We start from the raw sequence: 25590 nt of genomic DNA on the forward strand, positions 1-25590 counted from the left end.
TTGTATGTAATTTGTTATTGGAAACTGGATCTTTAAGGTGATATATTGGAAAACTCTGGGCACTGGCTTCTCTCTTCCATGGATTGTAATTGGTTTTTGTTTGTTTGGTGACTAGTGGATTACTTAGTGAATTCTATATGCATCGACCCCCACCCCAATCCCAATAACCATCCATAGCGTGAAGCCTCTTATGTTGCTCCTTAGAGGGCACAGCTTTGGGTATGGCCACGGCCACCTGGGATGGCAGTAATTCTGGCAGGACTTTATCTCATTCCCTGACCACACACAGCTGTCAGACTCCACTAATTGCCGGCTGATTGCTCTACTGTTTTCAACAATTCCTTGGGGTACAAATTGCTCTACACAGGAATCCAATTAAATCTGGGCTTTTTTTTTTTTTTGAAGGAATCGCTCTCTTTTTTTTGTTTGTTTTTTTGAGACAGTCTCACTCTGTCCTCCAGGCTGGAGTGCAGTGGTGTGATCTTGGCTCACTGCAACCTCTGCCTCCCAAGTTCAAGTGATTCTTCTGCCTCAGCCACCCAAGTAGCTAGGATTACAGACATGTGCCACCACACCAGGTTAATTTTTATATTTTTAGTAGAGATGGAGTTTCGCCATGTTGGCCAGGCTGGTCTCAAACTCCTGACCTCCAGTGATTCTCTGGCCTAGGCCTCCCAAAGTGCTGGGACTACAGGTGTGAGCCACAGTGCCTGGCCTGAAGGGATATCTCTTTAGGTCAATACTTGAAATTTGTGACTCCAGAATGGCTCTGAACTGTATCTTTCCTTGGTCCTGTCTAGTAAACTAGCCAACCTAGTTTTGCTTCTATCTCTGATGAATTTTCCAAATTCCTCTTAATGGCATTTTTTATCAGAGCCTCCATTGTTTCTGAAAGCACCATTAGGCTTGAACTTCTCCACACTCTTGCAAACGAAGTCTACTCATTTGGGAATAAATCTGAAGCTCCTGGTCTTTTCCTTGACCTAGGCAAAATCTCTGAGCCACAGCTCTGAGCTGGGGTCAGGGACAATGGCACATCTCTTGCTGAGTGACACACCTGCTCTAAGAGATGGTCACTCTGTGGAGAGTGGGGAAGTAGCTTCAAGTCTTCTTGGCTTGCCTCCGCCTTATGAGCCGGAATGAGGACAACCAGGATCACAGTATTCTCAGCGGCACCACACACAATGTAGAGTCTCTAACCCCTGCATGGGGCCGGGGTGGACTAAGAGAGCTACCATCTTGGCCATATTCATACAGAGCTTAGTCTCAGCAACAGGTAGCTGGGGACCGCGTGGAAAATGCCGGCATTCTATCCCTCTTGGGAAGACAGTTCTCTGACTGGGAGCTAGTTGGAGAGGAAACCCTGTGTTCTTGGCTGAACCAGTCAGGAGTGGACCTTCCACCTCAGTGAACTGGGAAGGAAGAAAGAAGAAATGCATGTTGGCTTAAATATGATAGCTTTGATTAGTCTTACCAAGTTTTAGTAGATTTACTTGAATAAATATTTGTTTTCTGAATGCCCTTAGGATCATTTCCAGAGACTTTATTTTTGTTTCGTTTTTGTTTTTGTTTTTCTGAGACTGAGTCTCACTCTGTTACCCAGGGTGGAGTGCAATGGCGCGATCTCGACTCATTGCAACCTCTGCCTCCTGGGTTCAAGCAATTCTTGTGCCTCGGCCTCCTGAGTAGCTGGGACTACAGGAGTGTGCCACTATGCCTGGCTAATTTTTGTATTTTTAGTAGAGATGGGGTTTCACCATGTTGACCAGGCTGGTCTCAAACTACTGACCTCAGGTGATCTGCCTGCCTCAGCTTCCCAAAGTGCTGGGATTACAGGCGTGGGTTACTACATCCAGCCTGTTTTTCTATTTTTTGAGATAACGTGTTTCTCTGTTGCCCAGGCTGGAGTGCAGTGGCACAATCATAGCTTACTGCAGTCTTGAACTCCTGGGCTCAAGCGATCCTCTCATCTTGGCCTCCCAAAGTGCTGGGATTACAGGCATGAGCCACCACACCTGTCCCTGGATAGTTTTTTGTTTTCTTTTTTAACATTTCTCCTCTCCTGTCCCTCCCCACTGAAAGTCCTGGCTTAGCCCCTCCCAGCCTCCTGCCCCACCCCTTCTGAGGCAGCCAATGCTGTGGCTTCAGTGGCTGGTCTAAACCATGCATTGGTGGCCAGTCACAGTGGCTCATGCCTGTAATCCCAACACTTTGGGAGGCTGAGGCAGGCGGATGACCTGAGGTCAGAAGTTTGAGACCAACCTGGCTGACATGGTGAAACCCCATCTCTACTAAAAATACAAAAATTAACTGCATCTCTCCCACCTCCTCCCAGCACGGCCCCCACAGCCCCTGCCTTCCTCTCAGGATGGACATTCCATCCCATCGACTCTCCCTGGATGTCATCATTGACTTCGTTTGTGTGCTTAGCTCTCACCTCACATGTGAGTCTCCTGTGCCCTGGGGCTCCTCCAAAATGAGGTAGAGGGGCAGGCTCAGCAGATAGCTCAGGGGCGCAGGCAACCAGCCCTATTGGGTTGAACCTCCATCTAGTGGAGACAGAAGATGACAGAAAAGTGTTCTAGCAGTTGGGCATGGTGGCTCACACCTGTAATCCCAGCACTTTGGGAGGCTGAGGCAGGAGGATCACTTGGGGCCAGGAGTTTGAGACCAGCCTGGGCAACATAGTGAGACATTGTCTCTACCAAAAATTTAAAAATTATCTGAGCATGGTGGTGCACGTCTGTGGTCCCAGCTACTCGGGAAGCTGAGATGGGAGGATCACTTGAGCCTAGGAGGTTGAGGTTGTCGTGAGCCATGATTGCGCTACTGCACTCCAGCTTGGGCAACAGAGCAAGACCCTGTCTCGAAATAAATAAATAAAAAGAAAGCTGTTCAGTCACCTGTCTGGCAGGTATCCAGCTCTGGGAGAGACTCTGCCGGCTTTTCCCAGACCACAGCAGGCTCCTCCGCTTTGACAACACCCACCTGCCCAGGCCTCTCCTACTTCTGCCTCACTCCCAGCTGGGGTTTCCTTCTTAATAAAGGACCTCCGCTCAGCTCAGCCTTTGGGGAAACCAGGCTAAATACACTCTTTTGTCATCTTTTGCGACCCTCGCGAAAGCACATCTTTCTCCAGCTACACCAAATTGACCGCAGGTCTTTGTCTCATTCGTCACATTTCTGGACAACTATTGTATCAGAGGTATTCTTCTAGATGCTAGGGATACATGAGTGAAGAAAAGAGACAAAAATTCCTGCCCTCACCCAGCTTACATTCTAATGAGGGAGGGCACTGGGAAAGTAAAGTGAATTGTGAGGAGGTGATACGTTCTGCAGAGAAAAGCAGAGCAGGATGGGGATGGGTGGAGCAGGAGTGTTGCAGGCTGAGCTCTTCAGTGGCATCTGCTGAGATGGAATGTGGAGCCAACAACTGTGGAAGGGAGCAGGCCGAAGCAGGATTGGGCAGAGGGAGAACTTGAACGGTGATGGATGCCCAACAAAGTCTTGGAGAAGTTCTGGAGCGAGTACAGTTGGACAGAGTCCCACATGAGATGGAAACGGTAAGTTCCTTATAGCCCCTGCTTTGCTCAGTCACCAGATGGAGGCTGCCCTAGGCGGGGTGTGACCTCGGGTGAGGCTGTGTGCAGCCGCACTGGGCTCTGCAGGAGCAGAGAGCTGGAGGGTGTCTGGTGGCTGCTGTTCCCCGGGTCCCACTGGAAGGGGTGTGGTGGTGCTACCTGTGTCTACTGGAGGGGTGTGCTCAGAGGTGGCCTGAAGGAGTTCGAGGAAGTGTGCTCTGCAGACACCTGGGGAACGAGCTCATAGACAGAGGGAACAAGCACATGGCCGCTGAGTGTGGCTGTGTCTGAGGCCCTGAGTAACAGCCGGAGGCTGGCGGTGCCGCAGTGAGTGGGCAGTGGGTGAGAATTCCAAGCAGCCAGGGCTGTGAGGCCACCATGAGGACTCTGGCTTGCAATATGATCTGGAGGGGAGCTGTGAAGGGATGAGGGCAGTGGGGACATTCCTTAGGTCAGGACAGCCTGGAGCAGGAGAGCCCATGAGGACCATTGCGGGGCTCCGGAGAAAGGAGCTAAGGATAGGCTGGGGCTGGGGCAGGGGCAGCAGAGAGACTGCCAGATGCACGGCAGATTCCTACCTCTGAGGACTGTCCGCGGTGGGTTCTGCCCACGTGCTGGCCATCGCAACTGTTTAACCAGCACTCAGAGCTTTCGCCGGTGTCTGCTGCCCTCTGGTGGGTATGCCAGAGATGAACCAAGCCTGCTTCCCCCTTTTTTCTTTTGTCAACAGCCTATAGGTACTACAGATTCACTTTCAACTCCGTGGTAGGAAAACTCTCTAGGCTGGGCATGGTGGCTGACACCTGTGATCTCAACACTTTGGGAGGGTGAGATAGGAGGATCGCTTGAGCCCAATTTGAGACCAGCCTGGGCAACACGGCAAAAATCCCATCACTGTTGTTGTTGTTATTATTATTATTATTATTTTGAGACGGAGTCTCGCTTCGTTGCCCAGGCTGGAGTGCAGTAATGTGATCTTGGCTCACTGCAAACTCCGATCCCTGGGTTCAAGCAATTCTTGTGTCTCAGCCTCTCGAGTACCTGGGACTACAGCTGCACGTCACCACATGTGGCTAATTTTTGTATCTTTGGTAGAGACAGGGTTTCATCATGTTGGCCAGGCTGGTTTTGAGCTCCTGACCTCAAGTGATCTGCCCCCTTCAGCCTCCTCAAGTGCTGGGATTACAGGCATGAGCCACCACACCTGGCCCACATCTCTATTATTAAAAAAACAAAACAAACAAAAACCTGTTGTCATAGATGATAGAGGTGTCAGACAACACCTGTTGATGGGGCAGCAACTCATCAACTGAGAGACAGGGAGGCACAGGGAGCCATGGTGTCCACGCAGCAGTGTGCGGACTGGGGCTGGCAGGGCCCTTGCGGTTTTCTAGTAGTGAGGGTCACCAGCACTAGGAAGAGAAATAGGGCTGAAGGATGCATCCAGGACAGGGAGCTGTAAAGCAGGTGCCATTCCCAGGAGGTCAACAAGATGAAGACGCTGAGGGTGCTTGCCAGACAGCTCTGAGTTCAAGGGAAGTTCATAGATTCCTGCTAGGGACGGAAGGAAATGGAGCTAATGGAAAGAAAATGCATATGATGAAGGCCTGTCAATCAAAACAGAGCTGAAGGACTCTGGTGAACCGAGGGTGTGAGAGGACTGTGGACAGAGGGAGCTATGGGAACTGCAGAGCCATGGGAGGCGTGGCTGCCCTCCTGGCTGTTGGAACCCAGGCACCTGCACTCACCCCTGCTGCCTCTGCTGAGACTGACGCTGCCTGTTACTGCCCAAATTCACCCACTACCGATGCTGGCCCTGCCAGGGCAGTGATCATGAGAAAAATTCCTTCTTCCTGCCTTCCGACTGCCAGTGTCTCCCTGACAGGGCTGCACTGGAAGCCCACTGGAAAAGCCGTCTGGAAGATTTAGTTTACGGGCTTCTAGCCCACTTCAATACAGAGGAGAGCACTCCAAGCCAGGGGAGGTACGCGCTTCCAAACTGCTATGTAAAATCCCCTTCACTCTTTTGTTCCTCCAGTCCTTCCAACACCATTACCCCAATTTCCTGCACAGAAGCTGTTTGAATTTTCCACAGTTGCACTATCCTGTTCAACATAGGCATAAACAATGATGGGGGCAAATCCAGGTATTCCAGGACCTGAACTTATACAATTGGAGGGGAGTTCTCTTTGACAAAAGGAATATAACATTATGAACAGTAGATTCGCTTATTAGCTTCATGATAAATTCACCTCTGCCTATAACCCAACAATTCCACTCCAGATACTAGAGAAACTCCTGTATACATGTGCACCAAGCGACATGGCTTAGTATGTTCATGAGGGCATCGTGCTTTTTTGTTGTTGTTGTTGCTTGTTTGTTTTTTGAGGCAGAGTCTTGCTCTGTCGCCCAGGCTGGAGTGCAATGGCACAATCTTGGCTCACTGCAACCCTTGTCTCCTAGGCTTAAGCCATCCTCCTACCTCAGTCACCTGAGTAGCTGGGACTACAGGCATGAACCACCACACCTGGCTAATTTTTGTATTTTTAGTAGAGACGGGGTTTCACCAGGTTGGCCAGGCTTGTCTTGAACTCCTGTCCTCAAGTAATCCACCCACCTTGGTCTCCCAACATGCTAGGATTACAGGCATGAGCCACCATGTCTGGCCAATGAGGGCATCTTTCTAATGGGAAAAGAAGTACAATTAATCCGGGTGAAAGCAGTGAGAAGTTCGTACTGGGCAGAAGACAACGGGTCTGTGGCTTGGGTGAAAATGCCTCGTGTAAAAGCAGCTCAAGCTGGAAGACAGGCAGGGCCCTGCAAAGAGACATCTTGCAGAACAATTTGCAGCTGGGGAGATAATAACTGACATGGCAAAAAAGGAATGGAAAGTAGGATTACCCATTGGCCAAGGAGGCTTCGTATGTATATATCTTGCTGATATGAATTCTTCAGGGTCAACTGGAAGTGATGCACCTTGCGTTGTAAAAGTGGAACCCAGTGACAATGGACCTGTTTTTACTGAATTAAAGTTTTACCGACAAGCTGCAAAACCAGAGCAAATTCAGAAATGGATTTGTACCCATAAGCTGAAGTACCTGGGCTTTCCTAAGTACTGGGGGTCTGGTCTACATGACAAAAATGGAAAAAGTTACAGGTTTATGATAATGGATCACTTTGGTAGTGAGCTTCAGAAAATATATGAGGCAAATGCCAAAAGGTTTTCTCGAAAACTGTCCTGCAGCTAAGCTTAAGAAGTCTGGATATTCTGGAATATATTCACAAGCATGAGTATGTGCATGGAGGTATCAAGGCCTCAAATCTTCTGAGCTGCAAGAATCCTGACCAGGGGTACTTGCTAGATTATGGCCTTGCTTATCGGTACTGCCCAGAAGGAGTTAATAAAGAATACAAACAAGACCCCAAAAGATGTCACGATGGCACTATTGAATTCACAAGCATTGATGCACACCATGGCGTGGCCCCATCAAGACCTGGCGATTTGGAAACACTTGGTTATTGCATGATCCAATGGCTTACTGGCCATCTTCCTTGGGAGGATAATTTGAAAGATCCTAAATATGTTACAGATTCCAAAATTAGATATAGAAAAAATATTGCAAGTTTGATGGACAAATGTTTTCCTGAGAAAAACCAGGTGAAATTGCCAAATACATGGAAACAGTGAAATTACTAGACTACACTGAAAACACTTTATCAAAATATATGCGATATTCTTTTGCAAGGACTAAAAGCTATAGGAAGTAAGAATGATGGCAAATTGGACCTCAGTGTTGTGGAGAATGGAAGTTTGAAAGCAAAAACAGTAACAAAGTGAAAGAAAGAAATAGAAGAAAGCAAGGAATCTGGTGTTGAAGATATGGAATGCTCAAGTCCACAGAGGAGCCCACACAGACCCACCCGTTCAAGAACCAGAAAGAGAGCCCAGAAGTACTTCAGATGCTGTGAACCAGCTTTTCTTTTTTTTGTTTTCTTTTGATTTTTTCTTCTTTTCTATTTGAAGTGTTTTATTTTCATGTGAGTCTTGCGAGGTGGAAGTAATAATTAAATACCTGTGTGTTCAGAAAATATAAACTTTTTAATAAATATTTTGTACAATTAAAAGAAGTAGAATTAATCCATCACTATCAAAACAAGAATGAATATAGGAAGAATCAATATTTTATATTAAAAATATATCAATTATCGTGAAACTATATCTGAGATTCAATACATATGGATTAGACTAGAACCAAAAAGGTTCCACTTACTTTTTGCCACTCTATGGCCCAGGATAGAGTGCAATGGTACAATCTTGGCTCACTGCAGCCTTGAGCAATCCACCTCAGCCTCCCAAGTAGCTGGGACTACAGGCACACGCTACCACACCCAGCTAATTTCCTTTTAATTTTTTGTAGAGATGGGGTCTCACTGTGTTTTTCAGGCTGGTTTTGAACTCCTGGGCTCAAGCAATCTGTCTGTCCTAGCCTCCCAAAGTGCTGGGATTATAGGCATGAGCCACTAGGCCTGGTCTTAGGCTAATTATTTATTTATTATTATTATTATTTTAATTTTTTGAGATCGAGTCTCTGTCACCCAGGCTGGAGTGCATTGCCACAATATCAGCTAACTGAAACCTCTGCTAATTTTTGTATTCTTAGTAGAGACAGGGTTTTACTATGTTGGCCAAGCTGGTCTCAAGCTCCTGATCTCAAATGATCCCCCGGCCTCGGCCTCCCAAAGTGCTGGGATTATAGGCATGAGCTACCATACCTAATTAAAAAAATAAATTTGTAGAGATGAGATCTTGCTATGTTGCCAAGTCTGGTCTCTAACTTCTGCTAACTTCTGGCCTCAGGGGATCCTCCCACTTTAGCCTCTAGAGTAGCTGGGATTATATGTAGGAGCCACCCATCATGCCCCGGCTCTCACTTTTGATTTGCATTTCCCTAATGATTAAATGATTAGTGATAATGATGTTGTCCTTTTTGTTGTTGTTGTTGTTAGGATTCCACTCTTGGGCCAGGCGTGGTGGCTCATGCCTGTAATTCCAGCACTTTGGGAGGACAAGGCAGGTAGATCACAAGGTCAGGAGTTTGAGACCAGCCTGGCCAATATGGTGAAACCCTGTCCTACTAAAATTACAAAAATTAGCCAGGCATGGTGGCACTCGCCTGTAGTCCCAGCTACTAGGGAGGTTGAAGCAGGAGAATCACCTGAACCCAGGAGGCGGAGGTTGCAGTGAGCTGAGATGGTGCCACTACACTCCAGCCTGGGTGACAGAGCAAGACTCCATTTCAAAAAAAAAAAAAAAAAAGATAGGGTTCCACTCTGTCACCCAGGCTAGAGTGCAGTGGTGTGATCTCCACTCACTGCAGCCTCAAGCGATCCAACTCAGCCTTCTGAATAGCTGGGACTACAGGTGCATGCCACCATGCCCAGCTAATTTTTGTATTTTTTGTATTTGTAGAGGTGGGTTTTGCCATGTTGCCCAGGCTGGTCCCAAAACCATGGGCTCAAGTAGTCTGACCACTTGAGCCTCCCAAAGTGGTGGGATTACAGGTGTGAGCCACTGTGCCTGGCTTGCCGAGCATCTTCTCTGTACTTATTGGTCATTTGTATATCTTCTTTGGAGATAAGCGGTTTTTGTTGTTATTTGAGACAGGATCTCACTCTGTCACCCAGGCTGGAGTGCCGTGGTGTGATCTTAGTTCACTGCAACCTCCATCTCCCAGGTTCAACTGACCCTCCCATCTCAGCCTCCGGAGTAGCTGGGACTACAGGCACATGATAGCACACCCAGCTAGTTTTCGTATTTTCTTTTTCTTTTTTTTTTTTTTTTTTGAGACGGAGTTTCACTCATGTTACCCAGGTTGGAGTGCAATGGCGCGATCTCGGCTTACCGCAACCTCCGCCTCCTGGGTTCAGGCAATTCTCCTGCCTCAGCCTCCTGAGTAGCTGGGATTACAGGCACGCACCACCATGCCCAGCTAATTTTTTGTATTTTTAGTAGAGACGGGGTTTCACCATGTTGACCAGGATGGTCTCGATCTCTTGACCTCGTGATCCACCCGCCTCGGCCTCCCATAGTGCTGGGATTACAGGCTTGAGCCACCGCGCCCGGCCTTAGTTTTCGTATTTTTTGTAGAGATGGGTCTTGCTTTGTTGCCCAGGTTGATTTCAAATTCTTGGGCTCAAGTGACCTGCCCGTCTCAGCCTCCCAAAGTGCTGAGATTTCAAGTGTGAGCTGGAGATATGTCTACTCAAGTATTTTGCCTCCTTCTGGAACCTCTTTTGGAATGCTTCCTCTAGATCTTGATTTATTTGCTGCTGGGCATAGTGGCTTACACCTGTAATCCCAGCAGTTTAGGAGGCTGAATTGGGAGCATCACTTGAAGCCAGGAATTTGAGATCAGCCTGGGACAACATAGTGAGTCTCAACAAATAAAAAATTAGCTGGGTATGGTGGCATGTGGCTGTAGTCCCAGCTATTCGGGAAACTGAGGAGGGAGGACTGATTAAGTCTTTGAGGTTAAGGCTGTAATGAGCCATGACTGTGCCACTGCACTCCAGCCTGGGTGACAGAGACCCTATCTAAAAATGACATTTGTCAGATCCAGAAGTCATCTCTCCACACACTTGTGGCCAGGGCTCCCCCTCATTTTTTTTTGCCTTTTTCATTGCTGAGCATAATTGAATCCCTCATTCTCTCCCTTCATATCTAATTACTATCCCTTCATATCTAATTACTATGCTAGCTTCTATTTTCCCAGCTATTCTACCCTTTCACTTCCAGAAGAAGCTTTTTTGTTTTGAAATGGAGTGGAATGAAGTGGCAGGATCTCCACTCACTGCAACCTCCCGCTCCTGGGTTCAAGCAATTCTGCCTCAGCCTCCCAAGTAGCTGGGATTTTAAGGGCCCACCATCATGCCCACATAATTTTTTTTTTTTTTTTTTTTTTAAGTAGAGAGGGCGTTTCACCATGTTGACCAGGCTGTCTCAAACACTTGACCTCAAGTAGTGATCTACCTGCCTCGGCCTCCCAAAATGCTGGGATTACAGGTGTGAGCCACTGCTGTTTCTGGCCCCCGGGCTGGAATGCAGTGGCACAATCTCGGCCTCCTGGGTTCACTTGATTCTACTGCCTCAGTCTCCTGAGTAGCTGGGACTACAGGCACATGCCACCATGCTGGGCTAACTTTTGTATTTTTAGTAGAGACAGGGTTTCACCATGTTGGTCAGGCTGGTCTCGAACTCCTGACCTTGTGATCTGCTCTCAGCCTCCCAAAGTGCTGTGATTACAGGCGTGAACCACTGCACCCGTCCCCAGAAGAGGCTTTCTAAAGTACAGTATTGGTTGGGTGTGATTAGCCTGGCTAACATGGTGAAACCCCAACTCTACTAAAAATAAAGTAACCGGGCGTGGTAGGGCGCCCCTGTAATTCCAGCTACTTAGGAGGTTGAGACACATTAATTGCTTGGACCCGGGAGGTAGAGGTAGCAGTGAGCGGAGGTCACACCACTGCACTCCAACCTGGGTGACTTGAGACTGTCTCAACAACAACAAAAAAGTACAGTATTTTACTCTACTAATAATTTTTTAAATGTTTTACCACAAAAAGTAAAATTCCTTAGTTTGGCACTCCCAGCTCTTTTTCTGTTCTACTTCCTGTAAAGCTTGCACACACACACACAACCCTCAGGTCACACTGAACTGAATATTCCTAGGGTTTGCCCCTTGTTCCACTTGGACGTCTTTGTTCACGTTCCTTTCATTCTGCCATTCAGGAGTAACCACGCCTGTCTCCGAACTCTTGTAGCACTTGATGCCTCCTTTCCAGCATTTACCACTTTCCATTTCCTTCATACAGTGTTGTCATCTTCTCTACTAGGTTCTAAGCCCTTTGAGGCAGGGCCTTGTATCCTCCACACCTGCTTACCAACTGGTGATACACAGTGCACTCAGATATCCGTGCAGGATCTCTCTATTCCCCGCAATACAACACCATGCCCTGTTCAAATGTACTAATTATTTGAATGAGTGTATGATGTTCCACACCCCAGCCTTCTAGTCAATGTGGTGGCAAAATAATAGGTATTTGTTTAATTGTTTGCACACAAAAGTGACGGCATGCATCGGAACCGAATCATTTTCTGAGTGGAAAAAAAAAAAAGTGACGGCATATGGCGCTGATTATTCCTACAGCCTCAAAGGCCACATCCTAAAAGCATATTCTGTAAAATCCTGACCCAGTCTCAGAGCTACGCCACCGCGTGGTTTCCATTTTAAGGTGGATTCCACTGAACATATACTTGAACCTTATCTAAAGGAACACAACCTATAATTGGGACAATCCCTTTTCTCATTCCTAAGAGGTGATGTGGCCGGGGCGGGACCTCCAGACCTCCAGCAACTGTGACTGGCACTCTCCCCGCGATCAGCAAGTGCTACCTTGTCCTTTCCCTAGCGTTGTACAGTTTACGAAATCAACTAACACGTTGATTTCATCTTCCCAGCAACCTAGGGAGGCAAAAATGCTCATCTCCCCCATCCAAAACACCCCAGAAGATCAGAGAGATGGAGAAAAGAAAAGGCGTGGCTACGAGCTGTGGTGGGGAAGGCGGGTGGAATCCTGCAGCCTGAGCTGGAAACCGCTACCCGCTCAGCAGTGACCCAGTGTATTTATTCGCACCGGGAGGGGCAGCTGGCGCACAGAGGGCATGAAGACTCTCCTCGCTCTCACACTGCAGGCAGCTAAGTCGCTGTGAAAGACGGCAGCGTTACCCCCGACCCCGTCGCCCCCGACTCGCTCCCACCACCCCGACTTGCTAGTTCCACAACCCTAGAGCTGCCAGCGCACGCCAGTCCCCTTCGCTACTCCGCCGGAAGTCCCGCCTGCGCCGTCGACGCGCCCCATTGGGTCGGATCCTGGGGCATCACCGCAGATGCGCCTTCCCTGGTGTGAGCTCTGGGCGGCCACGACTAGCCCCAGATGGGGCCAGGTTTGAGGCCCGCGAAGGCGCGGGGCCTCACGCGGCAGACGGGCTCAGTGGCGCGGGACAGGGAGCGCCTGGCCGGTGGCGGGACTTCCGCCACGGGACCCGGAAGGGGCCGCGCCGCCGTTACTGGGAGTTGTAGTCTGACAGCTGTTGGGGCACCGGCGGCTCGTGCGCGGTGCCCAGAGGCTTGTTTCAAAATCTGTAGCAGGTGAATTGGGGTTTTTATTCTGCCCTTTCGTGCCCTCTTGAGGAGTCTGCCGCGGCCAGGTTTGTCAGCGCGAGGAGAGGACCCGGTCGGACCGCCGGCCAGGCGGAGAGTGGGCCGGAGAAGCCGGCGGGCCCGAGGAGCAGGCCGGGCATCCTTGCCCTGCCTGGGAAGCCGGGCGGGCCTAGGTTTGCCGTTGCCATGGAGACCGGTCAGCCGGGCCTTGCCGCCAGGGATTCCGCAGAGGCCGCGAGAAAGGCCGTTTCGTTGGCGCAACGACGCCCTCGCCTCAGGGGATGCTCCGTTTCCCCAGGCAGGGCCTTGAGGAAGCCTCCAGAGTGTGAGACCTTTGTTTGCTTCTCCTCCCTCCCGGTGCTGCCGGGACCGTTAGTCCAGAAGGATGCCCGGTGCCTTCTGGCTTCCCTATTTTGCCCCGGCCGAGTTTGAGGGGTTTTTTTTTTTTTTGGATTTTGTTTGTTTGTTTGTTTAATAAAGATGGGGTTTCACCATATTGGTTAGGCTCGTCTTGAAATCCTGACCTCAGGTGATCCGCCCGCCTCAGCCTCCCAAAGTGCTAGGATTACAGGCATGAGCCACCGCGACCGGCGAGTTTGAGTATTTTTTACAACAAAATTGTTGGCCAGGCATGGTGGCTCATGCTTGTAATTCCAGCACTTTGAAAGGCTGAGGCAGGCGGATCACGAGATCAAAAGATCGAGACCATCCTGGCCAACATGGTGAGACCCCGTCTCTACTAAAAATACAAAAATTAGCTTGGCGTGGTGGCGTGCGCCTGTAATCCCAGCTACTCAGGAGGCTGAGGCAGGAGAATCACTGGAACCCGGGAGGCAGAGGTTGCAGTGAGCTGAGCTGAGCCACTGCACTCCCGCCTGGGCGATAGAGCGAGACTCTGTCTCAAAAAAAAAAAAGTTAAACCAGAAGTGTTGCTTCTTTTTCTTGTCATCTCTAGGTGTATTCCTCCGTTTAATTTGCTATTAAGCAAAATGCACCAAAACTTTTGGCAAATAGTTTTGCTTTAACTTAATATTTGTTATTTCTTTCGTAGGGACTCTGCTATGAAAATCTTTTTATTCTGAATCACTGTACAGTTATTCTTTGATACTGTCAGTCAAATCTCATTTTTAGGGGCTTGACTAGGTTTTATGAAAGCACAGTAAGCCAGTTTGCCCATAAGGCAGTCATCAGTCCTGTTTCCTGCTGTCATGTGACAGAAGGGGGTTCATGTAGAATTTAGTTTCTTCCTAGAAGTCCCATGGAAACCTGCAAGTATTATGATGAACTAGGTAGAACTATATGTCTCTCATGATGAAATGCATCCCCTTCAGTTTAACAGGGTGTGGGGAATTTTAGGACAGAGAAGATAAAAAAGTGTTCATTTACAAAGAAGCAAAGACAATTACTCTATAGTGGAGCTGGTCGAGTTATGCAAAAAGACAGTTGCAGGTAAAAACAAAAAGAAAAAAAAATAGAGTGGAGCTGGCCTTCCAGTCCTCAAGACTGGGGAGCAGCAGTTGGGGCTCATTAGTGAAGAGTGTCACTTTTCTCATCTTCTGGATAGTGCTGTCTGTGTTACTGGCGTCTTCTTTGTGGGTTCCTGGACCAGGAATATTAACCATTGCCCCTTGGCCCTCCTTGTTCTCAGGATTCCAGCTTTCCCTCCTGGCCAGAGTGTTCAGCCTGGACTCATTCAGAAAAGGTAAGACTGCAACTGTGTTTGTGACCTCATGCCCCTCGTTATTGGGATGGGCATCTGTGAGGGCTGTGAAAGTCTCTCACCAGTGTGTAGTTCTTGCATGTTGCTTGGGTAGTTTTCCAGAGTCCTTTCCTATAGCCTTCCTCTTTCATGGTGCTTATAATTTGTGGCACCCCTTGCCCTGGCCTTTGTGTACATTGCCTCCCCTCAGTGCCCGCTTCCGAGTACTCCCTGCTTATTAAAATCCTATTTTTTTTTTTTAATTGAGGTGGAGTCTCACTCAGCCAGGCTGGAGTGCAGTGGCACAGACTCCGCCCACTTCAACATCTGCCTCATGGGTTCAAGTGATTGTCCTGCCTCAGCTTTTCTAGTAGCTGGGATTATAGGTGCCCACCATCATGCCCAGCTGATTTTTGTATTTTTAATAGAGATGGGATTTTACCATGTTGGCCAGGCTGGTCTTGACTTTTGACCTCAAGGGATTTGCCCACTGCGGGCTCCCAAAGTGTTGGGATTACAGGCATGAGCCACCATGCGTGGCCTCTAAAATTCTATTTTTTTCTAGGCTAGTGTTTTATACCATCTCCTTCATGAACTTTTCCTAATTCTGTCAACCAAATGCAATCTTTCTCCAACTTTCCTCAGTACCGTATCTGTTCTTTCTCATGCTTAGTCTATTCTGAATTAATCATTTTGTCACTAGACTGGAAGCTCCCTGTAGCCAGGGCCTGTTGTGCTCTTTTATCATACATAGCACCTGGCCAGCATTTTGCACAGTAAACACTTGGAAGTGGATTAAGCCTGTATTAGGCTGTTCTTGCATTGCTGTAAAGAAATACCTGAGACTGGGTAATTTATAAACAAAAGAGGTTTAATTGACTCACAGTTCCACAAGGCTAGGGATACCTCAGGAAACTTACAGTCATGACAAAAGGTGAAGGAGAAGCAATGCAAATCTTACCTGGCTGCAGGAGAAAAAGAGCTCAAACAACCAGATCTCGTGAGAACACACTCACTGTCATGAGAACAGCAAGGGGGATGTCCACCCCACCCCCATGAATTCAGTCACCTCCCATTAGGCCCCTCCCCCAACACATGGGGATTATAATTCAAGAGAAGATTTGGGTGGGGACGCAGAACTAAACCATATCAAGGAGTAACTTTATATTTATTTTTCCAATTTCCCAGGATGTCCCAGAATCTAAATGTGGGGAACACAGAGGTGAATAAGAAATCTATGATCATTTTATTTAAGACAATGTGACATCATAGTTATAGCAAAGATGTATATTCCCTGGGTGTGGTAGCTCACACCTGTAATCCCAGCACTTTGGGTGGCCAGAGCGGGCAGATCATAAGGTCAGGAGTTCAAGACCAATCTGGCCAATATGGTGAAACACCGTCTCTACTAATAATACAAAAATTAGCCAGGGGTGGTGGCACGCACCTGTAGTCCCAGCTACTTGGGAGGCTGAGGCACAAGAATTGCTTGAAGCCAGGAGGCAGACGTTGTCGTGAGCTAAGATTGCACCACTGCACGCCAGCCTTGGTGCCAGGGGAAAATTTTAACCCAAAAAAAAAAAAAAAGATGTATATTCAGAACCAAGATTTGAAAATTATTTCTGCCATTTATATGTTTATTGCTTAATCTCAGCAATATCAAAGAACAACTACCCACTGCCTCCCAAGAATAAATTAACATATTCCAAACACCTAAACCACATCAATAAATAGTAAGCACCTGCTGTATTTTAGCTCATTCTGTGGTCGGATTGCACAGTGATGACAGACGTGAACCCTGGAGCAGACTGGATAGGTTTGTTCTAGATTCACTACATAGTAGTTAAGTACTCTTGGGCAAGTTACTGAAGCTCACAGCACTTAATGTGTTCTTATAAAAAATAGTAACAATAGAGATACTACCTTCATAGGTTTATTGCAAAGTGGTAGAGTGCCAGTGATGACATAAAATGTAATGGCTTTGTTGAAGAAAGTGACATTAGCTTCTCTGATTTGGTTATCAAACAAGAGTCCACAAAGACGCCAGGCTCAGTGGCTCACGCAAGTAATCCTAGCACTTTGGGAGGCCAAGGCAGGTGGATCACTTGAAGTCAGGAGTTCGAGACCAGCCTGGTCAACATGGTGAAACCCTATCTCTACTAAAAATACAAAAATTAGCCAGGTGTGGTGGCATCTGCCTGTAATCCCAGCTACTCAGGAGGCTGAGGCAGGTTAATTGCTTGAACCCAGGAGGCAGAGGTTGCAATGAGCCAAGATTGCGCCACTGCACTCTAGCCGGGGCAACAGAGTGAGACTCCATCTCAAAAAAAAAAAAAAAAAAAAGAGTCCGCAAAGACACACAATCAACAAGCAGCTCAGAAGGAAGGGTTTATGCTGGGTCCGAAGCCAGGGTGTGCCTTCATGATGGCTGCATGACAGGAAAGCAGCCCATGACCAGTGGGCCTCATGAACAAGAGGGAAGCTAGTGGAACATGAGTTCAGAGAGAGGCTGGTCATTGTGGCTGCTGTGAGCCAGGAATAGTGTGCACTTAGCTTTCTGGGAAATGCAAATAAATTACTATTTGTATAAAATACAAATTTATTATCTGAAGTACTTTTGTATAGTATCGCTCCAGCTTTTCTGTGGAGAATAGGTTGTAGGAAAAGTACAGGGAAGGCGGGGGGATTTGGTGAGTAGTAGGGTGAGTGGTAAATGTTCCTTCTACTGCTAGGACCAGGGAGAAGATAATTCAGTACAGATTTTGAATGCAGAGTCCACAGGAACACCTGACAGATAAGACATGTGAAAAGGTTACAATAGAGTATTGAGGCCAGGCAGGGTGACTCATACCTGTAATCCCAGCACTTTGGGAGGCTGAAGCAGGTGGATCACTTGAGGTCAGGAGTTTTAGACCAGTCCATCTAACATGGTGAAACCCTGTCTCTACTGAAGATACAAAAATTGGCCGGGTTGGGTAATGCATGCCTATAATCCCAGCTGCTACTTGGGAGGCCGAGGTGGGAGAATCACTTGAACTCAGGAGGCAGAGGTTGCAGTGAGCTGAGATCACACCACTGTACTCCAGCCTGGGTGACAGAGGGAGATTCTGTCTCAATTAAAAAAAAAATAGAGAATTGAAAAAAAATAGGAATAATTAAGGATACATTAAAATTATGGGCTTGCCAGGCGCGGTGGCTTAAGCCTGTAATCCCAGCACTTTGGGAGGCCGAGGCGGGTGGATCACGAGGTCAAGAGATCGAGACCATCCTGGTCAACATGGTGAAACCCCATCTCTACTAAAAATACAAAACATTAGCTGGGCATGGTGGCACGTGCCTGTAATCCCAGCTACTCAGGAGGCTGAGGCAGGAGAATTGCCTGAACCCAGGAGGCGGAGGTTGTAGTGAGCCGAGATAGCGCCATTGCACTCCAGCCTGGGTAACAAGAGTGAAACACCGTCTCAAAAAAAAAAAAAAAAATTATGGGCTTAAGTAACTGAATGAGGGTGGATGCTATTTACTGAGTCTCTGATAACCAGAAAGAACCACACATCAAAGAAAAATGTTTTTGTCCTGGACTTGTTCATTTTGAGATGTCTTGTGGACATTGAAGTGGAGGTATAAAGTGGACAGTTGTGGTTATCAAGTTGAGTTCCAGGGAGATTTGGAAGTGACAGTTCATGGACAGTATAAAACCATGGTGAAGAAGTACATCATTGAGCATGTGTGTGTGGTGGTGTAGGAAAGTCAGGCTTAGAGCCTAGTCCTGGGGACTTTAACGTTTGTAGGACAACCAGGGAAAGAAAAACTAACAAATTAGAGCACAACAGTGATAAGTGAGGTAAGAGGAAAGAAAGTTTTGTAAATAATAATTATAATTCTAGAAAGTGGTCTGGGTGGCCAGGCGCAGTGGCTCATGTCTGTAATCCCAGCACTTAGGAAGGCCGAGGCAAGTGGATCATGAGGTCTGGAGACTGGGACTATCCTGGTCAACATGGTGAAACCCCGTCTCTACTAAAAATACAAAAATTAGCTGGGTTTGGTGGCATATGCCTGTAATCCCAGCCACTCAGCAGGCTGAGGCAGGAGAATTACTTGAACCAAGGAGGTGGAAGTTGCAGTGAGCTGAGATTGTGCCACTGCACTCCAGCCTGGCAACAGAGCAAGACTCCATCTCAAAAGAAAAAAAAAAAACAAGTGGGCTGAGTATGGTGGCTCGTTCCTGTAATCACAGCACTTTGCAAGACTGAAGTGGGTGAGTCATTTGAGGCCTAGAGTTTGAGACCGGCCTGGGCAACGTAGCCAAACCCCGTCTCTAAAAATAATATGTTTTAGAAGAAAGTATTCAGATGTGTTGTTAGTCCATTCTTGCATTGCTATAAAGAACTAACTGAGACTGGGTGATTTATTTATTTATTTATTTGTTTTCTTATTTATTTATTTTTTTTAAAGATGGGGTTTCACCATGTTGGTTGGGCTGGTCTTGAACTCCCGACCTCAGGTGATCTGCCCGCCTTGGCCTCCAAAGTGCTTGGATTACAGACGTGAGCCACCATGCCCGGCCCGAGACTGTGTAATTTATAAAGAAAAGAGGTTTAATTGACTCAGTTCCACAGCTGTACAGGAAGCATGGCTGGAGACGCCTCAGGAAACTTACAACATGGCAGAAGGCAAAGGGGAAACAGGCAAATCTCACATGGCCAGAAAACGAGGAAGACAGAGTGGAGTGGGAGGAGCCACACACTTTCAAACAACCAGATCTTGTGAGAACTCACTATCACAAGAACAACGAAGGGGAAATCCACTCCCATGATCCAGTCACTTCCTAAGAGGCCCCACCTCCAACACTGGGGATTATAATTCAACATGGGATTTGGATGGAGACACAAATCCAACCATATCATCAGGGGAGAGCTGGCAACTGTGCTGAAAGCTTCTGGGGACCTCATAAGCTAAGGACAAGAAAGTGATCACTGGGTGTAGATACGGGTGTAAGTGCTGATTGTGACAAGAGGCATCTCAGAAGAACCACAGAAAAAGAGCCTGGCCCAGGGAACATCAAATTATCCATGTGATAGTAATTGAAGATGTAGACAGTTCTGGAACTATGGCTGAATGTGACAAAATAGATGGGACATTACATAGAGAGGAAGGTGGAATTGAGGACGGGCCTGAAATGAATCTTCATAATTAAACAGTCACCTTTGGCTAGGCGAGGTGGCTCACCCCTATAATCCCAGCACTTTGGGAGGCCAGGGCAGGTGGATCACTTGAGCTCAGGAGTTCGAGACCAGCCTTGCCAACATGGTAAAACCCTGTTTCTACTAAAAATACAAAAATTAGCTGGGCATGGTGGTACGTGCCTGTAACCCAACTACTCGGGAGGCTGGGGCAGAAGAATCGCTTGAACTCATGAGGTGTGAAGGCTGTGTTGAGCCGAGATCAGGCCACTGCACTTCAGCCTGGGTGATAGAGACTCTCTCAAAAAATAAAAATGAAAAATAAATAGACACCTTTGACAAATCACTCAGGTTCTCTGGGCTTCAGTCTTTCCATCTGTAAAGTAGGAGTAATGATAACAGGTTATCTATTTTATAATTGAGAATCAGATGAAGTAGAGATACAAATAATATCCTAATGTGGGTGTTAAGGCAATTTATGTATAGTAGTTAACTGAGATAAGAGTAATGATAAGAATATGTCAATTACTGAAGTAGATGAATTAATATCAGGTTGATGCAAAAGTAACTGCAGTTTTGCAAGTAAAAGTAATGGCAAAAATTGTAATTACTTTTGCACCGACCTAATACTTCATTTAGTAGGAACTAAACGGAAGCCAAATTTTAATGTTACAACAAATTACAGGCTGGAGTGCAATGGTGCAATTTCAGCTCACTGCAGCCTCTGCCTCCCAGGGTCAAGCAGTTCTCCTGCCTCAGCCTCCCGGGTAAGCTGGGATTACAGGCACCCGCCACCAACTAATTTTTTTTATTTTTATTAGAGACGGGTGTCACCATGTTGACCAGGTTGGTCTAGAACTCCTGACCTCACCTTCTTCATCTTCCCAAAGTGTTGGGGTTACAGGCGTGAGCTACTGCACCCAGCCTGTGTTTGCTCTTTGTATAACTATTCAGTTGCTCTCCATCTTATAATTACTAATACCCCCTAATTCTCAGTGGGTCCTTCCTGGAACAACTTTAAATTACAGTCCTCAACCACACTCTTCAGCACCCTTTCATCTCCACCCTAACTTTTCTGGTGCACACCACAACTATACTCTGCTTGTCTGTTTTTTTATAGTGTTTGCATTAAATACTTGCCTCCCTGTGAATTCTACCTAATTATTGCTATGAGATTTTCCTCAAATACATAAATTCCATAATTATTTCAGAATTTACATATGGGTACTCTCTCCCATATATTTACCATATTCTTGATATTCATGGGACTAGACATTTTCAGTAACCCCTTAGATGAAAAATTTCAAAATGTATCCAACAAGGAAAAATTGTTCATAACAAATATTAAGCTACAGTTGAATAATGAGTATGAAACACCTGTGACTGGGAGCCTCCAGCTCCAGCAGTCAGGCAAGGCAGGGCGTCAACATTGTGCTAAGGACCTCTTTCTTCAGTTTGTTATTCAAGCTCAGAGGAAATAACTCATTGGGGTAACTGCCTTCATTCAAGTGGAGGCTGGAGGCTTGCAGACACTTTTTGTTGAGAGTGCCTCTGTCTCAGGAGGCTTGTCAGACTGGCCAAGGCAGGAGGCTTGAGGCCATCCTTTTGAAGAGATGGCAGCTCCCAGAGGGGCTCCCAGTAAGTCTTCTGATGCTCAGAAAGAGGTCTCTGTAGCTTCTGCTGATTCCCATTCTGAAAAAAGCTGTCACTGTCAAGATTCATCATCACTGTACCACAAAGAGGTGTAAATTGATGGCCATGCTCATGGCCATTGGTGGCAGTGAAGCATGGAGCCAGGACAGGTGGTTTTTGGCACCGGTTGATACACTCTACATTGGCCTGGGGGGTGGCACAGGTGCAGGTTACAAGTGTACAGGTGCAATAATTAAAAAATTACAGAAAGGTGGTGGGGGGCAGAGGACTTACTGAGAAATGTCTGCTCCCTGCTCAGCTTGCCTCAGAGCTGCCTGGAGTTGGTGCTCCTGGGAACAGCTGGCTCAGTGGGAAAGGGGCTCTGAGAAACCCTGAGCCTCTTCGGGGCTTCCTCACTGTCTCTACAGCTGTTGCTGGGCCCCCTTCTATTCCCTATCATGAAAAGCTGGCCTGTCTATCTGCTTACAAGGCACCACTGGCAGCCACTAGGCACACAGTGACCATTTCTAGAATGAATGACCATGGTATGATACAGAATGTTCCCCCACCCCAGCAGGCCCCCTTGGGCCCCTCCCAGTCAACACTACCCAAAGGGTATCCCTGCTTCTGTGACCAGCAAGCAGTATCTACCTGAATTTGAACAGTGTATGATGAGTCATACCTGGGACACCCTGGGGTGTGAACCGGCCCTCCAGGAAGCAGATGCCCAGACAGATATGACTGTGAATGTTTATTAAGGGAAATACTATGGAAATGAGAGGGAGAGGAGGAAGTACTGGGCAGGGAGTATAAAACATGTTGGATGCTTTTCCATGACATCACAGCTCAGGAGAGTCTTCCAATGGTCCTGGAAGCTGAAAAGATTTTAGTTTATTTTCATGTGATCTTCTTTTGCCCAATATACATTTTGTCTTCTATAAAATATCTGTGCCCCTACAGAATACTTGTGTGTGTGGCTGCATCTGTGTCTGTATGTCATGGAGAATAATTATCAACAGATTGCAGATATAGATCTCAGAGTTTAACTGGGAATGCATTTCTGTAATTTCTTCCTCTGGTAAGGATCTGAATTTTAATCTTGGAGACAGGGGCTTTCCCTTATCTTTTGAAACAGAGATCGGAAATCCTGGGGCCCGAACTGTTACACACTAAGGTTTATTTAATGAACTTCAATGAACATCTTTTGTTGATCTTCTGAGTGGGAATATTTTCACTTAACCAGCAAGAGGGGTGAGGGTCTAACACCTACTAGCTATTTTGCAAGATGCTTTGTTTATGGGCTTGGTCTCTTTGTCCTTACAATGACCTCATAATGGCATAATTCCTGGCTTATTTATAAGAAAGCCAGAGCTCTGAGCCCCACTGAGAGTTGGTGTCTGGGCTTAGGCATCAGGGACACAGGGAAGGGGGAGGATTTTACATGCCAAGGTTGGGAGTTGCAAAGCTGGGAGTTGCGGGGAAGGAGAGGGTGCTGGGGATGAGATGATGCCAGAGCAGCTCAGGATTGGCCTTGAGTTCTCCACTAGAGTCGGCCTCATTCTGAAAGCCAAGGCTGCAGCTCCACTGAACCAGACCCATCCTATTGTTAGCCTCCTCTAAAAACTCAGGGAGATAGGGTCCCCTGACAAAACCAAGTTAAATTGCCCAAACCTCTAGGCATTCATTCACCCTGATCCGGAGCCTTCACGCATCCAGGGAAAGAATCGTCTTTCCTAGAGATAATGGACTAAAGTCTGTAGGGCAACAAGGAAGTGCTGGGGAGGATAATTCCCTGTGCGCACTGTGCCATCTGAGTGGCCCTCATGCAACCTCCACACTCCTGCTCACACTGCCTGCCCCGCCAGGAAAGACCTTCCAGCTCCACCTGAATTCAACAAACTTCCATGTGATACCTCCCTGCTTCATCCTTCTCTTCCACAGCCTCCTGTTTATTTCCAGGAGATTCTGTCTCCTCCTTCTGTACCCTGGGTCCCTTCACTTGTATTTCCACTAGGGGTGGTCAGAAGCTCTGTGCACGTCAGTGTGGATCTCTCTGCTGCAGGACACAGGATGCCCTGCAAGTCAGGGACAGGTCTTATTCCTCACGGAGCTGGCCATATGGCCCAGGTTCCATACATGCCTGCGAAACTTGTACTACTGGCTTCTATAATAATCTCTGGCTGGGCACAGTGGCTCATGCCTGTAATCTCAGCACTTTGTGAGGCCAAAATGGGCAGATGGCATGAGTCCAGGAGTTCGAGACCAGCCTGAGCAACATGGTGAAACACAATCTCTACAAAAATAAAAAGAAAATTAGCCAAGTGTGGTAGTGCACATCTGTAGTCCCAGCTACTCTGAAGGTTGAGGTGGGAGGATCACCTGAGCCCTGGAGGGAAAGGTTGCAGTGAGCCAGGGTTGTGCCACTGCACTCCAGCCTGGGTGGCAGAGCAACACTTCCCCCACCCCCCAAATAAAAAAGTATCTTTCCTCATCTACAAGAGATACCCACTGCCAAGGTCATAATGAGGAAATAATGTGACTGACTGTGTACCCTCAGAAACCCGAGAAAAGTGACCGCATCCTCAGCCAGTGTTACCCTTATTCTGCAAAGCCCTGTGGTACCATATATGACATTTTGATTAACTCAAAGGAAAGATGAATTCGTTTTACAAGTCCGTTCATACCGTTCAGATAAACATACCAAGTGGTGCATATGGAGGCAGTGGTTGAGGTCCTAGAAGCCAAATGGGTAGAGGAGGTGGCTGAGGTTGCAGAGGCTACTAAGTAGAGGCAGAAGAAGGTGGATGAGGTCCCAGAGGACGGAGAGCTGCAGAAAGTGGATGAGGTCTTGGAGGACTGAGAGCTTTAGGAGGAGATTGAGGTCCCGGAGGACAGACAGTTGCAAAAGGTGATTGAGGTCCTGGCAGACAGCTGCAGGAGGTGAATGCAGTCCCAGAGGACAGACAGCTGTAGGATGTGATTGAGGTCCCAGAGGACAGACAGTTGCAAAAGGTGACTGAGGTCCTGGCAGACAGCTGCAGGAGGTGAATGTCCCAGAGGACAGACAGCTTCAGGGGTTGATGTTGAGACTAGCTTGGTTGTGGAGATTTTAACATAGGTAGCACTGAAGGAATTAAGAAACAGAAACAAAAATAGAGTGCAAAAGTGAAAATTAGAGTGGGCAGTAGGGGACTGACAACATTTCCCAGCTGAAAGCCCAGAGCAGGCTCGGACCCACGTATTTGTTTTTTGTGAACGAGTAATTATTTTTAATGAACAAGCGTTCTATGTTTTTTTATAGAATAAAGTAGGCAAGCAGCTAGTGTCTGTTCACTGCTAATTAAAGATAAACTAGAAAGCATTTTTTTTTTTTTTTGAGACAGAGTTTCGCTCTTGTTACCCAGGCTGGAGTGCAATGGTGCGATCTCGGCTCACCGCAACCTCCGCCTCCTGGGTTCAGGCAATTCTCCTGCCTCAGCCTCCTGAGTAGCTGGGATTATAGGCACGCGCCACCATGCCCAGCTAATTTTTTGTATTTTTAGTAGAGACGGGGTTTCACCATGTTGACCAGGATGGTCTCAATCTCTTGACCTCGTGATCCACCCGCCTCGGCCTCCCAAAGTGCTGGGATTATAGGCGTGAGCCACCGCACCCGGCAAAAGCATTTTTTAATTGAAGAAATGGGGGCAGGGTTATGTATTCTGTGTTTTAAGAACTGGTTTAACTAGTGTATGACTGGTACATATTGCTTACTATTCTGTAACACCCTAAGCAGTTTTCTGCCTGAGGACTTCACAGTGTTTCTTGCCATCATCTCTTAGTAAACAATATATAATTTATTACACACATTAATATTTGTTCTCATCAGGGTGATTGAGGTCCCGGAGGACAGACAGCTGCAAAACATGATTGAGGTCCCAGAAGACAGACCGTTGCAAAACGTGATTGAGGTCCTGGAGGCCAGATGGCTGCAGGAGTTGGATGAGGTCTCAGGGGACAGACAGCTACAGGAGGTGGATGAGGTCCTGGCAGACAGACAACTGCAGGAGGTGGATGCAGTCCCGGAGGACAGACAGCTGAAGGAGGTATTTGAGGTCCTGGTGGATGGACAGCTATAGGAGGTAGATGAATTCCCGGAGACAGACAGCTTCAGGAGGTAACTGAGGTCCCAGAGGACAGACAGCTACAGGAGTTGGATGCGTCCTAGAAGACAGACAGCTTCAGGAGGTAATTGAGGTCCCAGAGGACAGACAGCTGGAGGAGGTGGATGAGGTCCC

At 47.3% G+C, this 25590-nt stretch overlaps 1 protein-coding gene and 1 pseudogene across 7 annotated transcripts in view; both read left to right on the plus strand.

Annotated features, from left to right (window-relative positions):
• The first annotated feature begins 6187 nt into the window (after positions 1 to 6187).
• LOC116564691 lies at positions 6188 to 7720 on the plus strand (annotated as a pseudogene). Its single transcript, XR_004275043.1, has one exon. The product of XR_004275043.1 is annotated as a serine/threonine-protein kinase VRK1 pseudogene (transcript).
• Positions 7721 to 11905: 4185 nt separating this feature from the next.
• LOC116564692 overlaps positions 11906 to 25590 on the plus strand; it is a 14923-nt gene continuing 1238 nt past the window's right edge. Inside the window, exons 1-3 of one of the 6 annotated variants that reach the window (XR_004275045.1) lie at positions 11906 to 13127; positions 14451 to 14504; positions 25182 to 25576. Coding sequence is in view for 2 of the 6 variants with exons in the window: in XM_032297949.1 (XP_032153840.1) it covers positions 12576 to 12790; positions 14367 to 14504; positions 25182 to 25431 (603 nt within the window). In the remaining 4 variants the exon portion in view is untranslated. Of the gene's footprint in view, positions 13128 to 13710; positions 14505 to 24200; positions 24390 to 25181; positions 25577 to 25590 lie in introns of those variants that run through there. The other 5 variants (XM_032297949.1, XM_032297950.1, XR_004275047.1 and 2 more) reach the window with 5 other exon arrangements.

Source organism: Sapajus apella, unplaced genomic scaffold (assembly GCF_009761245.1).
Source record: "Sapajus apella isolate SASKATOON/1434 unplaced genomic scaffold, GSC_monkey_1.0 scaffold38, whole genome shotgun sequence".
Classification (NCBI taxonomy): domain Eukaryota; kingdom Metazoa; phylum Chordata; class Mammalia; order Primates; family Cebidae; genus Sapajus; species Sapajus apella.